At 45.5% G+C, this 18,447-nt stretch overlaps 1 protein-coding gene across 1 annotated transcript in view; it reads left to right on the top strand.

Moving 5' to 3' along the window:
* Positions 1 to 14,120, top strand: part of TNR (tenascin R) — a gene marked incomplete at both ends in the record, with an annotated part of 77,815 nt that extends 63,695 nt beyond the window's left edge. The window contains 5 exons of the mRNA XM_081225381.1: positions 1,757 to 1,908; positions 3,339 to 3,435; positions 8,082 to 8,243; positions 12,923 to 13,086; positions 14,001 to 14,120. Coding sequence (XP_081081507.1) covers positions 1,757 to 1,908; positions 3,339 to 3,435; positions 8,082 to 8,243; positions 12,923 to 13,086; positions 14,001 to 14,120 — 695 coding nt within the window. The remainder of the gene's footprint in view (positions 1 to 1,756; positions 1,909 to 3,338; positions 3,436 to 8,081; positions 8,244 to 12,922; positions 13,087 to 14,000) is intronic.
* Between the last annotated feature and the right edge of the window lie 4,327 nt (positions 14,121 to 18,447).

The following is an 18,447-nucleotide window of genomic DNA, read 5'->3' as shown; positions in this document are numbered from 1 at the left end:
AACGTAATTGGACCCTCTAGGAACAGGTGGGATCAGGAACTCTACCGAGATCTAGGACAGGCTGGAGATGAAAGTTAAGAGCTTTTCTGCAGCTATTAAGGAAATACGTTTTGAGAGGGTTAAGATATTTAATGTGAACATAGAACTTTTTGAGGTAACTTTAACCTCTGGGGCTTTATATGCTTATAAGATAAATATAGATTTTAGTTAATTATTTGCTATCTGGACAGATATAGATCCAGTAAACGGTATCATATGTTATATCCCCTGCTTTAGTAGAGTTCAAGGAGCACTTGACTCGGGGTCTGAAAACTTGAGTTCAAGTGAATGGAGGAAGTCATGTGATCTTTCTGAGTACAGTTTCCTTCCCTGTAAAGTAAGACTTCAATCTATAACAATCTGCCTTCCTCTTGCGTTTCTTGCAAGAATTAAATGGAAGTAAAAGCACACTTGGTAAAATACTAGTTCTATAGGAATATATTGTTATTCCCTGGTGTATGCCTGAAGCAGGCGGTGCCTTGTTCTAAACTACCTTAAATGCGAGCGACCCTTGACCATGGTGTGGAAGCAAGCTGGACAGTCCTTGTGCAAGAGGAGTTAACACATCTCCGAGAGGGGCCTTGAATAAAGTCTACCGAACCCCTAACAGGATGCTTCAGTGAGGTTGCTATGTTACCTCCCTTGTGTGGCATTATGCTGCCACTTGCTCTGGCCCACCGGCTGACTCCAAGGGGCCCCTCTGTCACACCTGCAGTGCATGAGTTCTACCACTAAGAGGCACTGTAGGTCCCATGAAGTCCCTACCCCACCTCTCCTCCTAGCTCTGCTACCCTTCAAGGATGCAGAACCACATCAACTGCACCACACTTTCCATTGACCCAGAGGTCATATATTTACAGAACACCCAAACTACTTTTCCTCCCATGCCAAGCTCTGCCTTTAACTTGCTCCATCAGCTCCTGCAGCCCAGTACAGCTCCTCCTATGGGACCTCTGCTCTCTGGCTTGCCTGTTAAACATTAAAATCTGCCCTGAAGCTAAGCTCCTCAAGACACATGATTTAAGCTTTTCTTTCAGCTAATTAGATATTGTTCTACAAATAGGGCTGTTCTCTCTGAAAGATGAGCAGCAATTTATTTCCTCTGCCCTCTCCTTAAGCTTAAACTGAACTGTAAAACACGGCCATTTGATTAAGTGCAATCAGGAGATTATTTTGCAGGAGGAATAGATATCCATCTTCTTGTAACGCTAAGCTTGTTTGGGCATTCCTTACTGGCTGCTGTGAAGACGGGGGACAGCTGTGCTTTATCCCTCTTGTTCTTTTGAAAGGTGGACTCTGCAGTGTTTTATTGTGCTCCATGCTTCTGTAATCATTGCCTAAGTAACCAATTACTAGGTACATTAACATACCTTCACCCTTGGTGGAGGACTTTTTTTATTATCCCCATCTTTCTGATAAAAAAGATGATGCCAGGAAGTCAGGCTATTTGCCTAAGCTAAACAAGTAGGTGAACGGGGGAGCCACACAGTGAACACAGCTCTTTGGTCCTCAGATCCCGTAAAACTGTGTACTGTCTGATAAATCCAACATCAGTTGAAAAGAGGGAATGCAAGATTCATACACATATTCAGTGAGGATTCCTTACAGCTCTTGATGAAGTACCGTGAGACCTTCTAAACTGTTCTCTGATCCAAGGGGCTCTTATGCATAGTGGGAGAAAGGACCCTTTCCGGAAATTGCCTCTTTTCTTGTGCAGGGGGCCGGGTCTTCCCTCATCCTCAAGACTGTGCCCAGCATTTGATGAATGGAGACACTCTGAGCGGGGTTTACACCATCTTCCTCAATGGAGAGCTAAGCCGGAAGTTACAGGTGTACTGCGATATGACGACCGACGGGGGTGGCTGGATTGTGAGTACCTGCGGCTGTTCTCCATGCCCACCGGCATCGTTGATGCTTCAGTCCACCTGGCTCAGCACCCATCCATCCACACTTCACCATCCTCTGGCCATCCTTTCACCCACTCCCCTCATGCCCAACCTGGGGCTTTGCATTGTCCTCAGGGCCTTGCTCAGAAGCCCATAGGTTTGGTGAGGCAGAGGAAGGAATAAGAATATCGAGGCTGCAGTGGCCCAGCCCAGTGAGGGACCCCCAGGAAAACTGCTCCTTCTGTGGGGATAGTTCATGCAGGAGGGAAAGGGAGTAGTGGCTCAGAGAGGCCCAAGGGTCTTGCCTGATGAAGACTGCGGAAATAATAAAGAAATAGAGGAGATGAGTCCCCTGCAGGAGGAGGTGAGTCTCTATGGGGAGATGATTAGGATCTTTCTATTGCAGAATTGCATATGGCGGAGCAGATGAGGGGCAGAACCCGGAGAGCCCCCTCTAGTTACAAAGGCCACCCCTGTCCCCATCCTTCCCTGGCCTCTCTGGTTCTTCCCCAGAGCTGTCATAGCCTTCAGGGAGGAGAAGTGGTGGGGAAAAGAGAGACACCACTTCCTGTCGCCACCCTCCTCCCATGTCTGATAGGGCAGTACAGAGAGAAGAGGAAGGACAGCCTGGTGAATGGCCTCACACATCAGTACAGGCCACTACGCAGGTGGGCGAGTTCCGGCAGCCTGGCCTGAAAGCAGAGCAGCATTAGCTCAGTCAGGGCAGATGGAAACCCAGCCCCTCCACCCACCCTCCTCCTGCGGATCCCTCCTCTAGCACCAACACACAGCGCTGGATTTTTCACAGTGCAAAATGGATAGCTGTTGAATGGAGTTACATGGTGGCTGTGCTCGTAACAGCCACTCTTGGGAGGCATTTTCTTTTATGTTTCTGACATATTTGTGCCTTCTTCTTAAAGCATAATTGGAAATTGAAGTCGAGGCTGATGTATTGGAGGGTAAATGAAATTAGCACTTAAACAGCTCGGAAAGTGAATGATATGCAATTGCTTTGCCTGAAATACGATGATGACAGTTCCTAGCTGATCTGAAGTTGGTCCCATTCTTTTGGTGAGAAATGCTTTCTACTGCATTCTGTGGTGCAAAAAGATTACTTTGAGAGCCAAGCCTATTTCCCTTGACTAGTTGGGGGCTTCATATACTTTCTACATTGCAGGGGTGCAAATAAGTGTCAACATTACACCCTGGCCTATTCATCAAGCGCCGCTGCGCATCAGAGAAGGGCTCTGAGCATCTCCTACGACTGCTGTGCAAATACCAAGCTCCGTAATGCAGTGGTGGCTTATCTGAGAATCTTTGTCACTGCAGATATAAAACCCAGTTATAGCAGTTTTACTCGTTAGAGTTTATTTTCCTTAGCATTTTCTTCATTTCCCCTCTTTCTCTTCACAGGTATTCCAGAGGCGGCAGAATGGCCAAACTGATTTTTTCCGGAAATGGGCTGAGTACCGCGTTGGCTTCGGGAACCTGGAGGATGAGTTTTGGCTGGGTAACGCCTCCTTTTTGTTTCCCTTGGAATGCAGCTCCGGCTCTCTGTCCATCTTTCTCCTTTCTGTGTCCATCTGGGATTATCAGAAACCCTGTGTCCCTTGAGAAGCCGACAGCTCGTGAATTGCTTTCAGTACCTCTTGCTCTGTTAGGCTCCACTATTGATCTGTTTCTATCTTGTTGTGGTGTTTTCCTCTTTGCTCCGTCTCTTCCCATCCTCATTAATAGTCTCTTATGCTGATGGGTCTTGACATGAGGCAACTTTTACAAAGGGAGAGAGCTGCCTGGTGAGGGGAGGGGGCAAAGGGAGCAACAGGATGGCTGGTCATCTCTCAGAAGCCAGGCACCAGCCAGCCAGCCTGCAGGTCAGAAGAGAAATGAGGCAGTCACTCGGCTCTAGGTCCTTGGAAGAATGTTATTACTGACTTGGGACGGGAAGGGAAAAAATGAAAATGACATTAGAGGTGACCGGCAATTTCCTAGAGGTCTGACATAAGCAGGAGGTGTAGATTGAGAACTGAACTGGTGTGAGAAGGTAAACACACACATGACCCAGGCAGATGGCAGTGGAGTCAATCCTAGAGAGCAGTGAATTTATTTTTCCCTGCATCTCCCTCTTGGTTGGATTTTCACAGTGATTATAAAGGGAGACAGGGGAAAGGTGGATAACTGTGTTCTGTATTCGTGGCCTCCTCTCTCTCTCCCCTGTCACTATCCTGCTTAGCCTCAACATCTTTCTCCTGGATGCTCATATAACAACCCCTCACTGGCCTTCCTGCCTCCTGGACCACCCATTGTCCACATGGCCAGGAGAATCATCTCCCTCACGCCAAAATCTGAGCAACGGCTAACCCCATATGTAGAGCTTTTAAGCCACTCCCCATCACCAGCACGTGAAGACTAAACACCTTGGCTGTGGTACAAGGCCCTCGTCTTGGGCCTGCGCCCCACCACCAAGAGCACTGCTCCTCTTCCCTGCACCCCCCAACCAACACCAGACCCCAAGCCCTTTTTTTATGGAAGTATAGTTGGTTTACAATGTTTCAGGTGTAGAGCAAAGTGACTCAGTTTTATATATATATATGTGTATATATATATATATGTATATATATATATATATATATATACACATATATATATACATGTATATATATATACATATATATATATATATATACACACACACACATACTTTTTAAGATTCTTTTCCATTATAGGTTATTACAAGATATTGAATATAGTTCCCTGTGCTATAAGTAAGTCCTGTTGTTTATCTATTTATATATAGTAGTGTGTATCTGTTAATCCCAAACTCCCAGTTTATCCCTCCCCACCCCAAACGCCAAACCCTTACAATCACTAATGTTTCCTCTGCAAGGAACGCTCTGCCATCCAACTCTCCCCCTCCCCCATACACCTTGCTGTGCTCTGTGCATATTCAAAGGCCCAGCTAACCTCTTCTTCCTCCATAGGACCTATCCTACCCATTTTTCTCACCCTTTGCCTGTGGGAGAATTAGCTACTTTCTCTTCTGTGGTCCAAGTCAGTGTCCATTTTCCTTTCTGTCTCTCTTGACTATACTATGTAAACTTCTTTCAGGGCTGGGACCAAACCATATTCATTTTTAACCTCATTATCTATCACAGTGGCTGGGCATAGTAGGTACCTAAAGTGTAGATAACAATCAATCAATCAATCAATTGATAAGAATTTATTGAGTGCCTATTAGATGCCCAGATCTGTATTTGCTGTTGAACATAATAAAAAATATAAGGTAAAAATCACATAAAAACATTGAAAGAGAAGCCAAGTAAATAGCAAAATATCCTTACCGTCTAAGAATTTACAAACAGTTTGGGAGATAAGTATAAAGCACAGGAATCAATGCATCCATAGCAGACAGTGTTCATGTTTCCCAAACCTCAGCTACCGTACACCATGTTCACAATTTTTACCATATCTGGGAAATATCTGAACTATCACGCACTTGAATTTTCTATATCTTGCTTGTTTTTTTAAAGAAATCTACTGTTTTGTGAAAGAAACTTTACAGCAGCGTCAAAAATGGAAAGCTAGTAGTCATCATGTGCCATAAATAAAAGGGAGTCTCAAAAATAAATTCAATGAAAAGAAAACAGTATATATATTATTAAATGCCAGTTGTTGCTGTATTGGTGGTACTAAAAATGGAGATTAGAAAGTGTTGGGTATAAACCACAAAGTACAAGATCCAAACTGAGAGTTACCGTTAGGATCAGGATTAAGGTTTCCCCTTAATCTATTAAGAAAAAGAGAGAATTTGGAAATATCTTTCTCCCTACATGTTCAAAGTTATTTAGTCCTTATTCCCCAAATACTTCTCATATCATCAGAGATGCCCTCCCACATTGGGAAACACTGTTCTAATCTATGAGCTACTGACAAGAAGGCTGCAGATATTCAGAGAAAGAAGAGTCAGTTTCCTGGAGAAGGCATTGAGGGATGAGTAAGAAGAATGCAGGAGGGAAGCACACAAGAAAAGAGGGAAGGCAGGGATCCTTTTGACATGTGCAAACAGGACAATGGAAAAACCATCCAACCAGAGCAAAGATGCAGCTCAGGGAAAGAAGAAAATGAGGTAAGGTGCATTGAACAAAGGCATGTTGTGGTACCTAAAGTGGGGAAGAGAGGGTTTGAATCAATGCCATAAGTAATAGGGAGCCGGGGAGGGCTCTTAAATAGAAGCACGGCCTGGTGATGTGTAGTTCGGTGACAATACTCAGGTTAGGGGTAACACTCTGACCCATGGTTTATGTTGTAAGTTGGGTTCCCTAGAAGCAAAACCTGAGACAGGGATTCTTGTTCAGGTGATTTATCAGGGGAGCACTCTCAGAAGGGGAATGAGGGAAATAGCATAGAGCAGGGGGGGAAATGTGTGATCTTGGTGGGAGATTAGCTTCAGTCTGATCCTCAGGCAAGCTCTGGAGCATGAATTGCTCCTCAGATTGGTCCCCAGTGGGACAAGGGGGCTGGGATTTGGTACCTCCACTACAGGTATTGATGGAGGTCTGCCCCAAGACGTGGGGGAGGGAGCAGGTAACTTCCAGAGTAGAGCAACTCCTGTTCGGTCAAGGGCAATGATCCAAGAAGGAGGCAGCTGTGAGTTGTTAGCAGCTGGGGGCTATGTCCACTGTCCAATTAAAGGGCACCTGGACTGTGATCTAACCAAATTCTGCAGATGTGTGTTGGCTCCTATTTCGACGTGCCTTTGAAGGACCATTTTTCCCCCTCTGACAATTCTCTCTTCTCTCTATTTCATTGAATTTTCCCCTATACATCTTAGACTAGAAAACATGCTGTAACATCTCCCTCCTTCAAAATAAAAACAGTACAAAATAAAAAATAAAGGGCATCCGGGCAGGGCACCGCCAGGATCCGCCATTTCCACACAAGCACAAGCCTAGGGTAACAGCAACCTGGCACACAGCAAATAGCAAACAGCTTTCAACATATAACTAACATAAAGCTTGAACTCTCAAACAGGATAGGGAAACAGAAAGATCGAGGTGACCCTCAGCCAGTCACTTCACTTCTCTGGACTTCAGCCTCCTTTTTCCACAACACAAAGAGACTAGCCTAAGTAATCTCTAGATTCCCTTCCATCTCTGCAATTTTTTTAATTCTAAGTCATCGTGTACTCTGATAGATATCAAATGTCACAGTAAAGCAAGAGGACCCCAGTTCAGTAAGCAGGTAGAAATCAGGAGGACTCAAAGATCACCAGCAATGCAAGGGGAGTGGTTCAAAGTCTGGGCAGGTAGTCAAAATCAGAAAGTCCCAGAGCACAGCCATCCAGGGCAGAGAGATAAGAAAATACATATGAGAAAATATCACCAAGGAAGAGCTGGGCTCTGCCTAACTCTGGACTCACGGGGTCTGCACCTTACAAGGATCTATTAGACCAAGGCCTGGGAAGCTTAGAGGCCAAGGAGAGAGTGGGTGAGGGAGCGTAACTGCCCAGAAAGACGAGTGAAGACGTAGCAGTGCAAGATATAGCAAGTAGATTAGAGAGAAAAGAACTGGAGTTAGGAGACAGGTGACAATATTCTCTGACCCAGTTATGGGAGCCTCAGGAGGGCTGGAGGCTGAGAGAACAAGGGGCAGTGTAATTAAAGGTGGACGGAACCCCCTCCCAGGCTCCTAGGAGATGGTAGGACATCCTGGACCCCGAGGGCCTACTGTGAATTACTCTGATCAGTGTTTCTACTTCTTGCTTCCTATCACTCACACCAAAGAATTCACACCCATGTGATGCCTCTTGTCATCTTCAACTAACATCATGGTTTGGAGTGGGAGGTGGCGGGGGACAGGGCCCGGAATCCTGAGGCTCAGGGGCTTGTCCGGTACTGGGTCATGACTAGATGGTAGGACCCCTGAGCTGACCTGCGGTGGGAACTCATCAGCAGAACTGGTCTGGTCTTTTTGCAGGAGGAAATTCAGTCTGGTAAGGTCTGTTTGATAACAACCTGGGAAGGACTGAAGGCAAAAGCAACCCCAGTACCCCTCCTCTTTCCCAGAACATCTGTTTTGAGGCCACAGTCACATTTTGCTTCCCATTTCCAAAGCCACTGAGGCCAGGCTGACTGCGTTCTCTGCTCTTCCCCACAGGGCTGGACAACATACATTGGATCACGTCCCAGGGCCGCTACGAGCTGCGCGTGGACATGCGTGACGGCCAGGACGCCGCCTTCGCCTACTACGACAAGTTCTCTGTCGAGGGCAGCAGAAGCCTGTACAAACTCCGCATAGGAGGCTACAACGGCACCGCAGGTACCTTGGCCCCGAGCAGCCCCCGAGGGCAGTGGGCGTGCAGCAGGACCGGGCCCCACGTTCTAGGCCTGAGCTGCAGAATTCCCCGCTAGCCAAGGAGGAGGGCAGAGGGCTGGCGCACTGCCTCTGGTCCACGCTGCCCCTCACCACTCAGGTGACCTGAAATCAATTTCTCAGGACTTCAGTTTCCTCATCTGGAAAATCTTAATAATGATGCCTGTCCTAGTTCACAGAGCAGTCAGGAAAAAAATGTGATAAATAGAGCGAAAGTGCTTTTAAAGTTAACCAAAAAAAGTACAATGTGAGGGTGAAGGATTATTTTTCTTGTCTAGATTAATCAATATAGGCTCTTATCCAGTGACAGCATAATCATCTATTGTCTGGTAGAAATCTCCCCTGTAATGACAACTAGGAAAACCATCTTTGAACTAATAAAAAGAAGACAGGTCCCCCCATTCTGAGCTCTACTGCCCTCCATCAGCAGTCACCATAACACCTCCATCAAGGAACACACAACAGCTCCTAAATGTTCCCCATGGGCCACATTCCTTTTCATTCCTCCACGAGAACCCCATACATGGTCACATTTTCTGTACAGATTTTTATGGCACTTCCACTAAGTAGACCAAAACCATCTCTATAAGCTCTGTTGCATTAATAGTTTTATCAGAACATAATATCCAGTCTGCTTCTTAGGCTTTGCCAATCTATTTCCAGGGTTCTCTTATAGCACATTTCCTAAAACCTGTTTTGCCAAATATTCCACTATTTGGTACATGGAGTTATTGGTCCTTTCATTAACTCCAATTATAGGCTAAATGCTAGGATATAAATTTAGCAACATTTTTATAACTCTTGGAATTAAGAAGATCATCCAAGTGTTGCCTCTTCAACAACTGCATCTGCTCAGTTATTTCTCTGCTCAGCCAGGTACTGTTACTCCAAAGAGAAGACACACTTTCCCTTGTTGTTTTTCATATGGGAGATCATTCCCAATGGCAATCAGACCTGACCAAAGTGCCCCAACCAAAGATCCAACTTACCACACTTTGGGCATAAAATAGCCATTGAAATGGAGTGTATTAAACAAAATATCAGACTAAATCATTGCAAAAATAACCTGATACCAACCACTCCCTAAGATTAGAATCGCGCCTGCAGAAAAGCAGTTCTTATTTCTCCCACAGAAAGAGAAGCAAGCCCTCCCACTTCCTTACATGGCCTCCCTCCCTCCCTCCACCTCACCTGCTCCAGGCCTATGCTCTTAGCTGTCTAACTTGGGCCCAGCTGCTGCAGCCTCTGTTGCAGCTCTGTCTCACTACCGGGCCCCATGGAGGTCATAACTGTTGGACTGCGTTCTACTGTCATGTCTCAGAGGCAAGTCCCACCAACAATTGGGCCAAATCATCATAAATTAATTGCAGTCTGACCTCTTATGTCGTATATTCAGTTCATCTTCTTCAAAAGATGAGAGACTAGGCTGATGTAGGCTGCCCCCTTCTCTGGGCAACTTCACACAATGGTTGTTCTTTCCAGGTTGGAAGGTCTCCAGGGAGGAAAAGCCCAACCTCTCTCCGGCATTTACTATTGCCCAAGTCCCCTGGCCTTTATCTTATATGTTGCTCATTTTTACTGGCCCTTCTGGCAACAATCCATCCCCATGGCCTCCAATTCCAAGTTCAGCCCCTTCTCCCATCTCCACTGTTCTCAAGGCTACAAAAATCCAAGTCTCTAACCAGGACTCTAATTGGATTAGAACTGAAAATTCCAAGTCAAGTTATCAATAAAAGGTTGTTGAGCAACCCCTAAAAGTTCATTGTGTGAATTGTGAGGACTCAAAAGAAGCATAAGACATAACCTCTGCAAGAACTAAACATCCATTTATGAAAACAGACCATTAAGAAGCAACTCACCACAAAATGAATGGTACTCACCCCCAGTTTACCGGGCATTCAGAGAAGGGGGTTCTGGGTGGTTGAAAAAGGCTTCATGAAGGCAGTGGCATTTGACTGGATCCTGATGGTAAAGGAAACATTCCAGGGAAGGAAAATCCTGGGAGAAAAATCACAAAAGGAGCAGTTACCATGGAGGGAGGGAAAGTGCAAAGGGCCTGGCTGTCCAGGACAGGGTGTGAGTGCAGAAAGAATAAAAAGAAAATAGGTGGAGCCAGGCCCTGAAGAGCCTTAAAACAGAGGGGGCAGAGGAATTCTGTCGTAATATGGTGGGCAGTGGGGAGCCACGGTGGGTCCTGAGAGACACAATCGATGTGGGATTTTAGGAAGATCAAAGTGACAGCCGTAAGTAGCATAAAGTAAATCTGAGTAAAGAACAGAGACCCGCAGGAGCTGCTGCATTAATCCTGGTAGGAGATTATAGGAGACCTGACTGATGTTAGAAATTAAGAGAAAAGTACAAATCTGAACAGCAGTTTGAGAGAGAAAAACCAAGACTTAGATAATGTACTGAATATATGAGGTGGATATACGAAGCAGAAATGGGAGGGGGAGCCAGATTTGGGAAGGGGACAAAGACCAACATCAGGATCATATCTGAGAAAGCAGAAAGCAACATCAGAGTGGAAGTGGGAGAGAACTGTTCCAAGGGAGTAATGAGGTCAGCTTCTAGATTACAGGGAGACAAGCAGGAGATGAGAAGGTAGGAACGTGGGTAGAGACAACATAGGGAATTGATGGTAAAGAAAGGGTCTTTAGAGAGTAGGATTAATTCAAGATTTTTTAAGACAAAGGATATGAGTATGAGTTAGGGTGAGAGGAGATGAAAACCCTAATATATATATATATATATATGTGTATATATATATATATATATATATATATATATATATATATATATATGAAAAAAGGAAAAAATAAGAAATCTTTTCTGCCTTCTCCAGGACCTGGAAGACATGGGAAAGAATGAGTTACAAGTAGTGGGATTAGCTCTGGGTGGACACAAAACCTGGTTTTTTAGAGACAGGAGGGGGAAATGAAAAAGATGGGATAGAAATAATGACATATGGACTTAGGGACCCAACTGGCCTGAAGGAATCAGTCTTCCCCATAAAACAAAGATCATCTTCCTAAGAGTTAAGCTGTGGCCAGAAGCACTTGGAGGCATTGAGTGGCCACTGTGAGTGTGGACTCAGAAGCCACAGGATCAGAACTATGACCTATCCTGGCTTAAAGTGACCTCAGAAGCATCTAAGACAACACTCATTCAGTAGTGTGAGCCCCTTCACAACATTTCTAACCACAAATCCTGTCAAAAGTTTGGCCAGTAGGTATAAATTAATTACGGTTTGATACCTCACCTCAAATACTCAATTCATATGAGTCCCCTGCATAACATCCCAACAAGAGAACACCCAGCCTCTAAGAATAGAGATCTCTCCATATCTCCAAATAGTATATACCATTAATAAACAGCTCTAATATTTAGCTAATTTCTCCTCGTATATTTAGCCCAAATGTGCCACTTTGCAGTCTCTACCTACTGACCCTCATTTTTTCCCAAAGAGTTTTTGTTTTGCGGGGGGGGATTGTTTGTTTGTTTACTCAATAGTCCATCAAATATTTGGAGTCAGTGATAATGGACACTGTCTCCCCCTTCAAGCCTGCTCTTCCCCAAGATACAGCCCTGGTTTCCCCAACCACTTCTCCTCTGACATGGTTAGGATTTTCTTATCATCCTGTTTCCTATGGACAGGAACTCTAGTTAATTAATGTCTCTCTTCACATGTGGCCCCAAGTTCTGAACAGGGAGATACTGGGTGTGAGCTGACTGGGCCTGATGAGCCATGGAGAAAGCCAGGCTGTACGGTGGTGACCCGGACTGGCCCAGGTCACCATGGCTCATCACTGTCTCCTCTGAGACAAAAGGAGCCGTGAATGTCTGTGTCCCAGTGCTGGCCTGAAAGAAACAGACGGGGATGGTGAGGTGGAGCTGAGTGGACAGAGTTCTGAGCAGAAGGCCAGGGCAGTGAGGCACAGTAAGTCCACTACAGACAAACGAGTTCCATTCCGAGAGCGCATTCGTAACTCCCATTTGTTCGTTAAGTCCAACAAAGTTAGCCTAGGTACCCAACTAACACAATCGGCTATATAGTACTGCACTATAACAGGTTTATAATACTTTTCACACAAATAATACATAAAAAACAAACACACACAAAAATAAACATTTTTAATTTTATAGTACAGTACCTTGAAAAGTATAGTAGTACAGTACAACAGCTGGCATACAGGGGCTGGCATCGAGTGAACAGGCAAGAAATAAAGATACTGTACTACCGTACTCTATACAGTACAAAGTACACAAAAGCACAACTACTTGGAGAGGATGCACGCGCGTGACAATGTATGCCAGACCTGTGAACTAACTTACGTGATTGGACGTGCAAACACAGGTTCGCATCTTTGAAAGTTTGCAACTTGAAGGTTCATATGTAGGGGACTTACTGTAATGAGCTGGGGAGAGCAGCACGGAAGTAGTGGACCCAAGGGGTAGGTGGAGTAAGAGCTCAGTGCAGCCAGGCTGAGGAGCCAGATAGGAACAGAGAGGTGAGTGGAAGGTCTCTTAAGCGGACGCCAGGTTTGTTGGGCATGGGTCAAATGTCCAGAACATCCTGACAAAAGAACAACAGGTTGGACGGCCTCATGAATGTGTCTTTTTTCCAGGGGATTCCCTCAGCTATCATCAGGGCCGCCCTTTCTCCACAGAGGACAGAGACAATGATGTTGCAGTTACCAACTGTGCCATGTCATACAAGGGGGCTTGGTGGTATAAGAACTGCCACCGGACCAACCTCAATGGGAAATACGGGGAGTCCAGGCACAGCCAGGTGGGTGAAGCTCTGCCGCTGCATGAATGACCCAGAGCCGTGCAGCCCACGTCCCTTGGCTTTATGTTCTAAGTACACAGGTGGGTCTTACATTTCCCTTTTAAAAAGGTACACTCAGAGTATTGAGAAAGGACTCTCATAAAGAGGAAAGTAATGCAGACACTGGGATAAGAGCAGGACAGAGTCGAAGCCAGAGGAAGAAAAGGGAGGCACCTGGACTCAGGAGCTGGAACTCACCCAGAGAAGCCTTTGACAACCAGTCAAGTCCCATTTCATTTCCTCATCCAGCATATCCCATGGAAAGCTTATCAAGTTCAGGGACAGCTTCAGAGGCTCAGCTTCATCCAAAGAAGTGTCCTAGGAAGGGAGAGATCAGAAATAGCAGTGTAAACGGGACTGTCTTTCCCCATTAGACACCACAAGTGGGCCAACTAGGACCTCTCCAATTTTAGCACTGAAAGGCTAGCAGCCAGGGCACCCCTTAGTCCTGGGCAAACCAAGATGGTTGGTCACCTGATAGGTGGAAACCACCTGACTCTCCCATCAGGAGTGAGCAGTCAAACACAGTTATGCTCTTCAAAATGCTTCTATACTGTTGGGAACTTGAAATTCAATACTAGTTACTGGTGTGTGCAAATCCTGAAAGCCAAAACCAGAAAGCCAGCAATAAGGAATGACCTGCAACTCATTCCCATTATAGACCCAGGCTACTGGCAATGTCTAAAGAGAAAAGCTAGAAAAAAATCTCTGCTCTTTTGCCCTTTTTGGGAACTCAGCCTCAAGCTTCATGTTAATGGAAAACGACTAAACGCACATCTTGGATTCTCCACTCTCATCATCCCCTATCTTTTCAAGCTGGCAGTTCCGTTGAGGGGGTAGGGGTGATCTGACATGCTTATCTTTCTCTTTCCCAGGGGATCAACTGGTACCATTGGAAAGGCCACGAGTTCTCCATCCCCTTCGTGGAAATGAAGATGCGCCCCTACAGCCACCGTCTCATGGCGGGGAGGAAACGGCGGTCCTTGCAGTTCTAAGCAGTGGGCGGCTGCGAGCCAACTGACCTTTTCTGTCATTTGTTTGTATTTTATAATATGAAACAAGGGGTGGGGGACATAGTAATGCTTTGCAACGTATTAAGAGCGTTTGAAGGAAGCAGGATGTAGCAGGAATCAGCTGAGAATCAGCAGCTCATGGTTTCTGCTGCCCCCGGGCCTGACCCTCTATCTCCATGCTCCCTCCTACCCAGTCATCCTTAACCTACCCCTCTTTTCCTACCAAGGAGGAAAAGTGAGACATTTTCTTAAAAGACCAATTCAAAGGCAAATCCTGGAGTCAGACTCTGTGACAGTGACAGGCACGTGCCTTCTTTCCTGCCCTCCTTCTGAGATGCCCTTCACTTCCAGGTATTGTGCTCTGGTCACTGCCTTGGATGGCCAGGTTCTCACCCCAGCCCAGAGAAGAGGCCTCAGCAAGAAAGCTTTGCCAACAAGTCCCCTTAAAAGGAAACAGATGAACCTCAGCCCATCCCAACAACCCAAGGCCTTTCTAACGGGCCAAAGATTCTCATCTGACACTCTTACTCTTACCAGCCAAGTGTCCTCTGTCACCTTTCAAGAGTAGTGGCCTCTTTTCCAGCCAACCCATCCTTTGCCCACTTCCATCCTAACCCTTAGACCCCCTACGGCCCCACAAGCGCAACCACTGTTTTGGATTCTAGCTCCCAAGGTGTTGCCTGCCCCTGGCCTGGGCTGTATAGCAGCTGTGTACCCAGGGGTCATAAGTCCCTGCCCCTCCCTTGAGTCACAGACAGCAACTTTCTTTAAAGATGGGAGGGGGAGATAGTTGTGGTTTGTAGCACTTTGGGGTCAGGCATGGAGGAAAGGACAGAAGAAATAGAAATCAGGGCCCCCGCCACTGAGATGACCAGTTCCATGGGGAACACAGATATCACTTAGCTCCATTTTCTCTATTTCTGGTCCTATTTGTCATGGATTTTTTTTTTCCTGAATTGCAAATGAAAGGCCTCATTCCTGTCTTCAGCCAGGCTCTCCTTGGTGATGGTGGTGGTGGTGGGGTGCTTAATAAGAGTCAGAAGATGTTATATGACCAGCCAGCCATTCCCCTGACTGATAATCCTTGGGAAGAGGTGGAATTTTAGGGTTTTGGTTGCAGTTTTCTCCTCTTTCTTGGTCCTGTGAGAAACAGGAATGACCTCCTTAATGAGGTGAGCTCATGAGAAGCCTTTCTCCATCTTCTTTTATTATTCCGCCTTTGAGAGGAAAAATGAAAAGTGCCAGTGGAAATAACATCTAGAAATCCAAAGGTGAAGAGGGGAGAAGTGCGGGCCTACCTCCCATTTTATGAGATGTGCTCTCTTCACTGGCATGATTTGATTTTTAAACCCAAGAGAGCTGGAGGCTCTAAAAGCCATGACCCTTCAACTTCTCCAATCAAATGTCAGCTGTAAGCATCCCTGCAGCATCTGCCAAAATCCATGCCCGGTCTCCCCAGCTGCCTTTTCCCTTTCCTCTCCTTTTCCTTAAGGCCCCAATTCTGTTTTTCTTATTGCCCACATTTAGTCAAACTGGGGCATCCTGGGCCTTTCCCAACCAATCACGGGATGAGCCTGAGAGCTGGAAATTTTCTAATGGAAACATCTACAATCTAACCAAGCTCTGTTAACCAGGAAAGGAGAGTCCCTCAGACTGACAACCACACTTCTGAGGTTATGAGGATGGAGTCAGCTTCCACTTGCACTCTCCCTTTAGCAGACCCTCAAGGCCTTGTTCACTGCCATGGTGTGGGTGTGACTGCCGGACCAGTGCTGAAAACAGAGGTTCCATTTCTCAGTTCACCATGGGCTTCAAAAAACTAAGGGAAGGAAGAAGAAACAGAAACAATCCTTTCAAGAAACCTGTTAATTAAATAAGATTTAGATAGGGAGTGGGACACCAATGAACATTAGGAAACATGTTGAAGGAGGAACCTGGCATCTCAGGAATAGGCCCAGCTCTGCCACTTTGTTGGCACTACGACATCAGGACAGTTGTTTCACCTCTCAGGGCCTCAGTTTCCTCTCCTGTTGAAAGAAAGTTTAGACTAGAATGGTTTCCCTTTCAGTTTTGACAGTCAGTAAGGCTAGTCTTTGACCTGAAAATGGAAATTGGCATTGGTGAGAGAGCAGAATTAAGTAATGAAAATTCACCAGAAGCCCTGCTTTATGAAAGACAGAAAGAGACAGACAGACAGAGAGAAGGAAGGAAGGAAAGAAGGAAGGAAGGAAGAAAGAGAAAGAAAGGAGGGAGGAAGAATCAGAAGTCATCAGTCAAATATACACACAAGTGTGCGGCACGTGCACACACACACACAAACACACACACACACACAAGAAAACATTGCAGAAAAGATTGTGCCAAATAAGTGGCTGAACTCATTTTGTCCATAAAAGCAGAACCCAGGGACCTAGTGCCAGTACAGCCCACCTCATCAAGGGAACTGAAATGGAAAAAGATTACGAGTCTCCATGATGTCAATTCAGGTGAAAGCCAAGAAACATCAGTGGAAACCAAAATCTGTCTTTTATTGGAACCAGTTTACCCTTTGGAACATTTTTATAAATAATATCAGCAGCATTGCCTAGATTCATGTTAAAGAATTTTAAGGCTAGAAAGGAACCTCAAAGATTAGCTCACCCAAAATTCTATAAAAGGATTTATAGATTCCTTTTATTAAGTAGAGTGATTTTCTCACAAATTTTCACCATTTTTAAGAGACACTGTGCCCCATTACCTCCCCAAGGCCAATGGTCAACTTGACTCAAAGCTTCATAACTAGACTCATGCATTCCTGCTTATCCTGTTCCTCCAAGTACCCGTGCTCTTCCCAAGGGTGGATCCAGTAAGCAATATTCACAAAGCACTCACCCTCACACACCAAAGTTTCCCTCAAGGGACTCAGAGGGAATAGAAGTGGACCCTGGTCAGAGGCAGTTAAACTACAGACACATCAGGATGTATATTTAGAAAAAAAAAAAAAAAAAAACTCTACCACCAATGACTGCAATACACTCACTGCCTAGACCTAAGATCTAGACAGTTTCTTCTTTTTGCATTTCCCCATCAGATAATTTCCAACACAGTAAACTCACATTCTCCAGGCTTATATCTGGAAGGTGAAGGGGCGGGGGTAGGGAGGAGACGACAAATCTGTGGAAAATGCCTGCTGGCCTTTAGACAGATTTAACTGGAGGAGGGAGACTTGCTAAGTGTGAGGACTGGGGCATTTACAAGCCCCCGTCACCTACTGACAGTGGGGTTAAGGATACCCAGTGCCTCCAGGTTTTCAGAACTCATACCAAACCAGGACCCAGGAAAACTGGCCAACTGATTTGTAAAAGAAACAACAACAAAATGGCAGCAAGAAAATGCAAAGCAAACTTCCAGAAATAGTTAAATCCACCCTACCCTTCACCTACCAGCTCCCACTCCACTCCTCATGGAGTAGCAAGATACCCAACACCTGCGCCCTCCCACCTGGGACGCAACCAGCTCTCTGCACAGTGAAGCTGTTATTTCAAAGACAAACCTGAAGAACCAAGGTTGCCAATGAGCTCAATGCCAAACCAAACAATCCTTAATCACATTTATACCTTCAAAATCCAGTCCCAGAACTAAGCTGTAGATTAAGGGACAAAAGGTCATTATGGAATTTTTTCAAAGAGCCCTTTTAAAAGTATCAGTTGAGAGAGGTTTATGAGTTCCTCTTTGTCCTCTCCTCTAGAAGATAAATGGAACCTGTGAGAACAGTGGGTGCACCAAGCTGAGGGGGTTGAAATAGACTAGCTAGTGGCCTGGATTTGCAAATACCTCTTGGGCATGAAAACATTTTTCTTTTTCTTCTTTAACCTCCACCCAGAATTTCAGGAAAGGTGGAGCCACTTAACTCAAGATATGTGATTTTCTACGCTTGCTTTCTTATCACCAGACTCCTACTCAATCTAATCCCTTACTTCCATTTCTTTCCCTCCAAAGGGGGCCCTATACTTGCATCTCACTGTCCATTCTTAAAACTTTGATAAGGAACCTCAGAAAGATTCACACTTCAGTTTCAAGAATCCCAAGAGGGTGGGGTAATCTGTTTTCAACTTGCCTCAAACTTGCATGGCTGCAAGAAGGGCCCTGGGACCTCAGAGGGCTGGAGTGAATCTGTGAAGTTTAGGAGTCTGCCTCTTGCACAAAGCTCCAGATACCAAGAGCTGCTGACTCAGTTCTGCATAGCCTCCCTGGGTGGTCTGTTTTCCTCCCAGCAACAATAACAGAGAGGTTCTTTGCTCTGAGGAAAGGTGAGTCAAGGGGCTGGCTT

This window comes from Mesoplodon bidens (assembly GCF_964165515.1).
Source record: "Mesoplodon bidens genome assembly, chromosome: 2".
Lineage (NCBI taxonomy): Eukaryota > Metazoa > Chordata > Mammalia > Artiodactyla > Ziphiidae > Mesoplodon > Mesoplodon bidens.
The sequence above is the reverse complement of the archived record's forward strand: the minus strand, read 5'-3'. Positions and strand labels throughout refer to the sequence as shown.